An 11,229-nucleotide genomic window follows, 5' to 3' on the forward strand; every position below is an offset into this window, starting at 1 on the left:
AGGTGAGGGTTTTTTTGTTTGGTTGGTTTTGTTTGTATGTAGTTTGCTAGACATGAAGCTAGCAAAGGCTGTGGGTAAAGCTTTTGAGTAATAACAGCAGTGTGTAACCTGCTCAGAAACAAGAGTTCTAAGCCTTTAGTTAAATTACAAACAATTGTATTTTGAAATAGTTACCTGCATAACTGTGTTTTACAAATAAAGACCTTCTCTTTAAATGTACTGTAATTTATCTTTTAGGTAAACGCCTGCTGAAGAGGCAGGCAAAAGCATACACATTTGGAAGATGAAAGGAGGAAAGAGGAGTTTATTGGTGGACCAAATTAATGTGGATGTTGTGAATGTGTATGCCTAACTGGAAACTGTTCTGTGAAGTAAGCAGATTAATGAAGTTGTCCTGGGAACTCCTTCAAGGATCCAGTGTAACTGAGCCACGGTTTCATTAAATACATGTTTACTGTCTAAAGTCTTTGTACAATTTCTGAATATTTTATTGTAGTTAAATAAGTAAATTATATTTGGCTTGTCACAAGGTTGGCTCTCATCATTTTTAGATAAAAAACACAAAAATGACTGTCTGAAGTACAGTAAGCTCTTTTTTACCCAAATGAGGAAGGACACATTTCAAACAGATAGTCCTATAGAAGTCAAACTCAAAGCAGTGCTTTGTAATAGGTTTTGTATTTATTTTTGTCAGTACTACCATTCTGTAATTAGCTGTATTTTCATAATGATACTCTAAATGCAGCTTACAAATAACTGTCTTACAGTCTCTGCCCTTTGCAAACTCACTTTGTCAAGGCCCATAATGTGTTTTAGAACATGCCTGTTTTGTAAACACCTCTTGAAACAGCTCCCTTCTCCATTATGAACTGACTCAAACACATAAGCCTATTTTCTGCACAGACTTCAGTAAGTCTTGTTCAATAAAATTAGGTTTATTACATGAAGAAAAAAGTTAGTGAAAAGGTACTGAGTACTAACATGGAAGAGTTCTTTCGAACAATACCTACCTTTTAACTAATTCAGTCTATTCCTGGGTTTTGGGGACTTTTTCCTTCAGAAAGGGCAATGTCTGAGCAAAGATTAGCTGCCAAGAATCCAGATTAAAATATCTTCCATAAAGTGCCACTGCAAAATTTTTACTTAAAACTCTCTAATCTCCTTAGCAGGAAATACTAACAATCAGCACTGCCTCTTTGTTAACATAAGCATCTATTGATTAGCTGAGTTTCATCAGCTAGTTACAGTGAAATGCCCTCCTCTGCCGGTTCTCTCCCTATATGTGCCCAACACAAAGTTACCATCTTGCTGCGTAACAGCAACCTTAAGCCTAATAAAGGGATCTCCCGCAGTTCCACTGAGCTATCACATATTCGCAGTTCATAAAAGGACCTCCCCGCCCCCAGATCAGGAGTGCCATTGTTAGTGCCTCACAGGCGTATCACGGAGCAGCTGCACTGTGAGATTTTCATAGGCAGCATATTTTTAAGGTGCTCCGAGGGCTGCATTACCGTTCCTCTAGCCCTACCTGCACTAATAGCCCAGCTTACGGGGTTTGGCTGCTGCCAGACAACTCCCGCAGCGGTGGTGGTGCTCCCCAGGGTTTCGACTGACGGCTGCTCGTCGCCTGGGCGCAGCGGCTGGAGCAGTCCCTCAGCACAGGCGTTCCCTCTCAGCTGCCAGCCGAGCCGAAGCTGGCCGGCTCAGCGACTCCCCTCCCTCCGAGCCCCCTGCGGTACCTGCCTGAGGGGCGGTGCCGGGCCCGGGCCCGCCCGCTTCCGCTCCGTGCGAACGCCGGACCCGCCGCCTCTGGGCCGCTGCAGGAGCGGCTTCCGCCTGCCGCTGCTGGCCCGGCCTAGAGTATGACCCAGGCGGAGAAGGGAGAGGCAGAGAACGGGAAGGACAAGGAGCGTGACCGGGAACGCGAGCAGCGCGGCGTCAAGCGTCCCATCGTCCCCGCCGCCGTGCCCGAGTCCTTGCAGGAGGTGAGGCCCGGCCGTCGGGGGAAGCGGTGAGAAACAAGGCCGCGGCGGCTCCTCCGTTTCCTTCCTTCTAGCCTGGCGGCTGCGCTGGAAGAAAAGGGGGCCGGGCTCGGCCTTTTAAAGGCCTGGGCGCGGGGAGGTGCCGGGTGGGGCCGCTCCAGGTGGGTGCGGGGCCGCTCCAGGTGGGTGCGGAGCCGCTCCAGGTGGGTGCGGGGCCGCTCCAGGTGGGTGCGGAGCCGCTCCAGGTGGGTGCGGGGCCACCTACTCCCCTGAGCCTTGTGGTGCTTTCAGCAAATCCAGAGCAACTTCATCGTGGTGATACACCCTGGCTCGACGACTCTGCGGCTCGGGAGGGCGACGGACACGCTACCCGTGGGCATTCCCCATGTCATCGCGCGGCGGCACAAGCAGCAAGGACAGACGGCCTACAGAGACAGCTGGCTCCTGAGGGAAGGGCTCAATGTAAGCAGCACCGTGCACCAGTGGCACGTCCTCCGAACTTGCTAAATCGGATGTTTTAACGATATATTTCAGTTGCAGTTTTTAGTTGTGTAGTGTGTAGCTGGCCCTCATGCATTATGTTGTTCCAGAGAAGAATACATACTAAATTTTCTTCGCTTTTGATGTGTTGTAGATGATACCTTACTGAAGTCAGTAGATTTGTACCAGTCACTGTTAGGGCTTTGATGTGTTCACAGTAAGCTAAATCTAATAAATTGTTGAGGGTTTGTATTCATAGAGGAAATGGTTTCAAGTTGTGCCAGGGAAGGTTTAGGCTGGATCTTAGGAAATATTTCTTCACTAAAAGGTTTATCAAATACTGGAATGGTCTGTCTATAGCAGTAGTGGAGTCACTGTCCCTGGAGGCGTTTAAGCAGCATGTGGACCTGGTGCTTACGGACATGGTTTAGTGTTGACGCTACAGTGCTGGGTCAAGGGTTAGACTAGATGATCTTCGAGGTCTCTTCCAACTGGATGTATTCTGTGATTATGTAATGTCTTTGCTCTGTGGTGATATCACACTCAGTATTTCTGTTCAAGAATGACATCTGTAGAAATAGAATTGGACTGCTCCATTTGCAAATGCATTCATTACAACTTGGCTTGTAACTTAATATTGCCAGTAATTTTAGTTTAACCTGCTGAAAAATATATGTAATTATCTTATTAATGCTTTGAATCTTTAAAAAATTATTAATGAAATTAATGTTTCAAATTTTAAACTTCACCTTTAAATACTTCAGATCTATTTAAGCATTTCTGAACCTACTTAATATATCTGTAAATAGATAACATCCTGAGTTCATCACTCTGGATTCCAGCAGCTGTTACAGTCAGTTAAGATTCAAGTTGTCTTAGACAAATAGGCATTAATAATTCTAATATAAAAGTTCCTTTAAAAATAAATATATGTCCATTTTACACTGTACAAACCTGTGTCCTTTTCTACCGTCTATCAACCACGATAATGATTTCATTGTTTATTCATTACAAAGGTGTTGTTGGAAAGCAGAGTGTTTACACTGCATATTTGTGGGCTTTGTTTAGAAACCTGAAAGTACTGAACAAAGACAAAATGGCCTTAAAATGGTGGACCAAGCTATATGGTCCAAGAAGATGTCAAATGGTGCGAGGCGTATACCAGTGTCACCTGATCAGGTAACTCATTTTCTGACGATTTTATTAAATTGTTTTTTCATATCGTCATTTGGTGCGATGCTATGTTTTAATGGACATGAATAAATATCTTTTATACAGCAAAGATGAATAGTGCTATCGTGTGACCTAACTATGAAGATCTGAGAAAATGAAGATCTGAAATGCTTCTTCGGAGCGGGGAGGGGTGCTTCTTTTTTCTTTCATGCATAAAAAGTGATTGGTAAATTATTTATCAACAGTGTTTGTTTTGGTTACATTTCAGGCAAGGTCATACAACAGACAGATGCGGCCAGCAATTTTAGATCACAGCTCTGGGGCCAAGTGGACAAACACATCAAATCACCCTGAGTTTTTGGTAGGAGAAGAGGTAAGATTCATTTTCCTGCTGAAGTGAGTTCTTGTATTTTGTTTTAATGTAGCTCTGTAATCAGTAGCAGTTTGCTATACACTAGTATGTACTGAAAAGCATCTAAACCTAGTCAAACCCATGAACTATCATTCAGCAAGACTAGACAGTTTCCCTCATTTGCCTAACTTGTGTCCTGGATCCTTTGCTGCTGTAAATCAGTGCTTCTGCAGGGACTAGGTGAGAACTTTGCCCGTGTGTTATAATTCAGAGAAAAATCAAGAAATTGGTAAAAGGATCAGTACCTGGAATCACTGCTCAGTAATTAGGTATTCATGAGCTTCATTATTTTAGTTACTCACTTGAGATAGTGGAAAAATGTACCATTATGTTCAGTAGATGTCCATGAAGATGAAAATTCAAACGATTTAAGCTATGTATTTAATGTCTCTTTTATATTAATGCTTTGTAATTCAAGTCTTGATAAAAAGAATTCCCCTGTATTGCTGCTACATCAGTATGAATGCTGCTATATGTCTTCTATCTGCTTCTGAAATAGCTTTCTAATACTTGTTACTACTCTTTTTGGGAAAAAAAAAATTATATAACATCCTCTCTTATTTTCAGGCACTGTATGTTAATCCACTAGATTCTTATAACATACATTGGCCTATTAGAAGAGGGCAGCTGAATCTCCACACAGGACCTGGTGGCTCCCTCACTGCAGTGTTAGCAGATCTTGAAGTTATTTGGTCACATGCAATACAAAAATACCTGGAAATACCGTTGAAAGACCTGAAGGTGAGCTGTGAACACATTCATGTGGGCTGTATCCACTTCTCTCAGTGTTACTCTTAGCCTCTTGCTGGTGGTTTTCTTAATGAATAATTTCTTTCTGGTGGTGTGCATGGTTCCTAAGATTTCACTTGGAATTTTGTGCATGTCTTTAAGAGAAAAACCATTCTAGAACTTCTACCAAGGAGGTTTGGAAATCCCATTATAGAAATTGCAGTCTTAGTCTGTTTGGGATTGTTTTTCATGACTAAAAAGGACTCAACTGAGGAATGGGTGGGTAATTCTGGCATAATTTCTTCTTGCTAAGATGTTTTTCTCCTGTGTGATGTACTTTTAAATGTTTTGGTAACCTATGGACTCTTAACCTGGTACTTATTCTGAACAAATGTTTTTAATTATTAAAACCCTTTCCATAATTTTGCTGCTTCCAATAAGTTGTATGTTACATGTTTTCTTCCTTAGCATTATGCAGTCAAGATAAACTTGAGAGCTGGCTTTAATTTACTGTGTTCTTATCGTCAGTATTACAGATGCATTTTATTAATTCCAGACATCTATAATAAACAACATGTGAAAGAACTGGTAAATATGATCCTAATGAAGATGGGCTTCTCAGGTAAAACCATACATAATCAAGCAAGTCTTACTTTCAGTAGAATATATGTGTAGATACTATTGCTTCCCATCTGAAAGAATTAAGCTTGTGATTCAAACATGAAGGTGGTCTTTTACAGAGTTAAAGGTGGATTGAAAAAGAAAGCACACAGTAAAATCTGACCTTGTTTTACAACTAGCTACTTAAAGAACATAACTATAATGCTAACGGTAATGGTATTTGATTAAAAAGTAGAAAAAAATTAGGAAAATGCCTCATATGCACTTGATAACCAAGACCCTGTTACAAGACCCTGTTACTGGTTACAAGAACAAGAGAAGTTTGGAGCAAATATCTTCAAACTCGGGGGGGGAAAAAAAGACAAAAAAAAAAAAAAAGAGAGAACTTTTGACTAAAGTATCTGCTCTTAGCTTTCCTCAGGACTCCTAAGGGCCTTCCCAACAAAAATAAATCTGTAAGCTCCACCCCCCCACCTCATGAAATATACAAACTTTCAGTGTAGAGCCAGGCTATTGGTGGATTTTAAAAGACATTAAGATGCCCTTTAAATATCAGCAATGTGGCTCTAGAGCTTGCCATTAATTGTATATAATTTTTTCTCATATTGCTAGGAATTGTTGTGCACCAGGAGTCAGTCTGTGCTACTTTTGGAAGTGGTTTAAGCAGTGCATGCATAGTAGATGTAGGAGATCAGAAGACAAGCGTTTGCTGTGTAGAAGATGGTGTTTCCCATCGCAACACCAGGTAACTTTTAGTATGCAGAATTACTATAACCATGTACTTAGATGCTTACCAAAGACTTTAAAAGCAAGATTTTTTTTTGACTGTAAGCTGTGTGACAGGATCATCATGTTTCAGTAGGAACCTTAAAGAATTCTAACATCTTTAAACAATCTCTGTGCTTCAGGCTGTGCCTTGCATATGGAGGATCTGATGTATCAAGGTGTTTTTACTGGCTTATGCAGCGAGCAGGATTCCCATATAGAGACTGTCAGTTAACTAATAAACTGGATTGCCTGCTGCTTCAGCACTTAAAGGAAACATTTTGTCATCTAGATCAGGTAAGAAGGAAAGGTGGTATATTCTTCAAGTATTTTTATTTTTTCCTTTACAGAATGCTACTCTGGGGAACCTTTTGCAGTCTGTAGTTGCTTGTAAGTGGAATACAATGTGGTGGTTTACTCAGTAGAATACTGGAAAAAGACAGAGAAGCTTTAGACTTGAAGTATTAGTAATTTATTTTTCTTCTAGTTGAAAGGAATCTCAACTCTTAGAAAGGTAGTCTGTTCTTACTGTTGAAGGAAGCTGATAGTAGCTGCATATTTGCTGGCTTTCATCTTGAGTCTTGTAAGATCTGTCATCACAACCCCTCATTTCAGAGGCTTAGGCATGTAGAAAGCTGGTTTGGCATTTTGAGCTACAAGAAAAAGAATAGATACATTAAATCCATAGTCAGAACAGTTCTGTTAATTTTGTTATTTCCTATAGTTTATTAAATAGATTATGCAGGTCAGTAGAGAGATATAAACGATACAAATTTGGTTACTTTTTTTTTTTTTACCTTAGGATATTTCTGGATTGCAAGACCATGAGTTCCAGATTCGTCATCCAGATTCTCCAGCTTTATTATACCAGTTCCGACTAGGAGATGAGAAATTACAGGTGATGTTTTATATATTGGTGGGGTTTTTTGTAATTAAAAAAAAATTATATTCAACATTCAGGCTCAGGGTTTCATTTTGTATCTCTCCAGTGCTACTAAGCCCACAAGATTTATGGACTGTTCTTAGATATACCTGTTGATAGTTTTAAAATTATTTTCTATATGTGTGAAAGGGCCTAATGCAAGCACTAGTGGATGCACAAGAGTTCATAATTAGCATTAGCCAGAATGGTTGTACCTTCAACTGAGTATAATCATATTTATCCTTCAAGAGCAAGGAGTGATGCAAGATTTTTACTGTACCATTTAATTTTATAATTCTATAACAAACTGCATTTGCATACTTACTTATCATTCAATGCCAGAATGTGCATGTAAAATTGTATGGCTTGGGGATTTTTTTAATTATACAGAGCTGAAGGCACTTTAGCCTTTTACAAAACTATTTGAAAAAAGTGTACTTCATTTTCAGTTGTGAGAAAAATAAACATTTTTTATAGTAAATACAAAAAAAAAAAGTAGTAAACCCATGTCAAATCTCTCATTCTTCAGGCTCCAATGGCTCTGTTTTATCCAGCAACTTTTGGAATTGTTGGACAGAAAATGACAACTCTGCAACACAGGTCACAAGGTGACCCTGAGGATCCTCATGATGAACATTATCTGCTGGCCACACAAAGTAAGCAGGAGCAGGTGTGTAAATGCTCCTTTTGTCATTAAGTGTCATTTAATTGGAGAATAAAATCAGGACTCATTATCTCATCTCAGAAACCCAAGTTTGTTATCTGGGCCAGAAGCACTAAAAAGTAAATTCAGAGTAAAGAATTACAGACGTCTAGACAAGTCCTTAATTAGAACTGTTTATTTTCAGAACCTAAGAGGGCTTCATATTATGGCATTGATACGTGTGATGGAGTTGAAAATAAAAGCCTTACTTTGAAAGAGGATTAAAATTAAATAATACAATGCTTAACCTTTCTGTGCAGAAAGGTGATAAGAAGTACAGTGGAGTTTAGTTAAGTCATTGTATTTTTCCATAACCTGTTGAAAATCTTTTTTTACATTTTTCATAGTTCAACTTGTTTTCTCATTTTTAAGTCTGCAAAAGCTACAGCTGATAGAAAAGCTGTGTCGAAGCTTGGTGCATTTGAGGGAGACTTGAGAAGTCAAGCCTCAGACATTTCAGAGAGGATGTACCCACAAGAAGTGGAACTGGGATCTTCCCAGAGTGATTGCATGATCGCTGGCAACGATTCAGAGGAACCTTTAACTGCACACATGTCCAGGAAAACAGCAATTTCTCAGTTTGAAGGCAAAGCCCTAGGCCTTGACAAAGCCATTCTTCATAGTATTGACTGCTGTGGTAAGAATTACATTTGTACAATTCTGTGATGTGTGTGTCAGTCGGTGTGGATTTGTGGTAACTCCTTTGGCAAAGCAGCACATGTGCTCCTAAGTTTTCATCATCTCTAGAGTAGCTGCGCCTTTTCTTCTACTTGCATCTTTGTTGAAGTTTCCTGAGCTAGTTTGAAACTTCAGGGAACTAAAGAAGAATTTTAAATGCAAACACCAATTTCTATCTGGTTTGAATTACACTAAAATCTTCATAAAACAAATACAGGCTGAATTAACTTTAAAAAAACACACATTTTTCTATGTATCCATTCATTCCAGCATCTGATGATACGAAAAAGAAGATGTACAGCTCCATCTTAGTAGTGGGAGGAGGCCTTATGTTTCATAAAGCTCAGGAGTTTCTACAACATCGAATTCTCAATAAAATGCCACCTTCCTTTAGAAGAGTCGTTGAAAATGTTGAAGTCATCACAAGACCTAAGGTATACTGTTAATTGATTGTTAATTGCTAAATTGTTAGTAAACTATAATTGGTTAAAATCATTAAAATATTTAAATAAATATATATATTCTTTCAGAACTACAGATTAATTGCATATCTGAGGAAATCCCAAAGGGCTTTCAGCTCATAACATGGTACTCTCCAGTTATAGGCAGGAAGTTACAGAGGTATAGCAAGAGTGTTACTAGTACTGGTCACTGAAGTGTTTATTAGCTAAAGGCTAAAAGAAGCAGTTAGTACTGGCCAGTGAAGTTAACCTGTCTGCTCAGGAAGAAATTTTGTTAGGGTTTATTACTATTAAGTTAAAAGAAAGCATAGCATTAAAAGAGCTATTTCCATTTGGCATTAACCAGGCAAAAGTTGTAAAATCAAAACTTGAATATTTTTCAGAACCTTTATTGCAGGATTTCCATGACATTCCTAAAAGGCATCTTAAAAAAAAGTGACTTTTCTAAACACTTTAAATAGCCTTTCCATATTGTTATCTCACTATTTTTCCTGAATAATTTTGAAAAACTTGTCTTCTCTTCCCTGAATCCCCAAGATTCTAAGTGCTGAATACTTCTGAATAATTTTGAAAAACTTCTTTTCTCTTCCCTGAATCCCCAAGATTCTAAGTGCTGAATACCGCTGGAAAAAGTTTAGACAACTATGCAAATATACACCAGTGATTGTGTACCATCTGTGTTTTGAATTTAGGATATGGATCCCCGCTTGATTGCATGGAAAGGAGGTGCAGTTTTAGCCTGCCTTGATACAACTCAGGAGCTGTGGATATATCAGCGAGAATGGCAGCGTTTTGGTGTCAGAATGTTGCGAGAGCGAGCCGCGTTCGTATGGTAATGGGTATGCTTACAGTGGAACACGATCAATGGAGCATTCCTGTCCCCAAGTGGCTCCTTTTCCCAGTGCAGATGTATTGATTTTTCTGCTGAGAGATATTTTTATATTTTGTTAAAACTAACTTCAACTGAGTTTTTTCCAAAAATGATGCGAAAGTCTTCAGCATCGTTATGCTTCATCTTTTGGATTGCATGCATTGCATTCTGTGTACAGAATATCACGGTGTGAGAATGTGAGGTAAAAAGTATTGACATGGCAGATGTTGAGCCAAGATTCATTCTAGATATGTGTACACAGAAGCAATATCTGAAGAATGCATGCTGAGGGCTTAATGCCTTATTCTGAGTCATACTCTCATGTTACCAGAAGATGAAATTTTTAAATAGGCTATCATCATGGCAAAACCCCAAACTATTCCTTGCTGTTGGTATTTTGCTTATACAATAAATTATATTATTCAGTGGAAAGACTTAAGAATGTGAAAGTGGAGTATTTTTTCTTGTCTGTTCTCATCATTAGAAGCTCTTGCTAGCTTTTCATTATCCATAGTAGCTATCCTCTCTTTTTCCTATTTAAAATAATCTAATATTCACTCAAAAAAACTACATGCGTTTTTATACAGCCAGCACCAACCTCAGTCCTGGGCTACAGGCACATTTCTAATTACACTAAATCCTTACTGCTATTTGCTCATTTGTTGGTTTTTTTTTGTAATAAAGACTCCCACCACCCTCCCATCACACCTCAAATCCATATCTGCAATTATAATCTAGATTAAAACTATTAAAATATTAAAACACTTTAACAATATAGTAACTACCAAAGATCAATTAATGTAGTTTCTATAAAGCACCCAAGAATGAACTGACTTCCTTTTAATTTTGCTTTTAATTAAGAGTTCTGAAAAGAAAGGGTATTTCCACCCAGTAATCTTGTCTGGAAACGGTTAACTCAGAATCAGGTTTTTCTACTTATTGTCTCCCAACAATACCAGTCAAAACAAGAAAGAAAATAAACAGGTATGACCTATTGCAAACTATAGTTAATTCAACCTCTTCTAGCTGGAGAACATCCTTTGTAGGCAAAAGTACTACGTACATAGCACCAATTTCCTGACGTGAGAAGTCAAATCTTTAAGGGAGGTATAATGAATGTCTGTCTTCTCATTACTAAGGACATATGCTGTCCTGGTGGACAGGTGTTCTGGAGAACAAGAACCCAGCTGGTGCTTGTCTTTGTGTGGAAACAGAAATCACCAGTTCTACGGTCCGAAGCCACTTAAAACTTGTACAGCCACTACACACAACAGTGTAGTGAGGTGTCCTTCCAAATTCTCTAATCTAGCCAATAAAGCAGGAGTATCAGTGGTTTCCTAGGTAACTAATAATGCCACTTGGTCAGCTTGTTTATTCAGGATATAAACGTAAGTAAATTTATTAACACTTCCTAAACACCTTTCTCTAAGTC

At 39.0% G+C, this 11,229-nt stretch overlaps 1 protein-coding gene across 1 annotated transcript; it reads left to right on the forward strand.

The window, feature by feature from the left end:
* The first annotated feature begins 1,862 nt into the window (after window positions 1–1,862).
* On the forward strand, window positions 1,863–10,220 carry ACTR8 (actin related protein 8). Its single transcript, XM_054387264.1, has 13 exons — window positions 1,863–1,985; window positions 2,274–2,444; window positions 3,531–3,641; window positions 3,904–4,008; window positions 4,615–4,788; window positions 5,305–5,398; window positions 6,010–6,142; window positions 6,306–6,459; window positions 6,965–7,060; window positions 7,614–7,754; window positions 8,160–8,424; window positions 8,736–8,899; window positions 9,619–10,220. The coding sequence occupies exons 1-13, from the start codon at window positions 1,863–1,865 to the stop codon at window positions 9,760–9,762; spliced, it is 1,875 nt and encodes a 624-aa protein (XP_054243239.1). The 3' UTR covers window positions 9,763–10,220.
* Window positions 10,221–11,229: the final 1,009 nt, after the last annotated feature.

Source organism: Indicator indicator, chromosome 15 (genome assembly GCF_027791375.1).
Source record: "Indicator indicator isolate 239-I01 chromosome 15, UM_Iind_1.1, whole genome shotgun sequence".
NCBI classification, from domain to species: Eukaryota; Metazoa; Chordata; class Aves; order Piciformes; family Indicatoridae; genus Indicator; species Indicator indicator.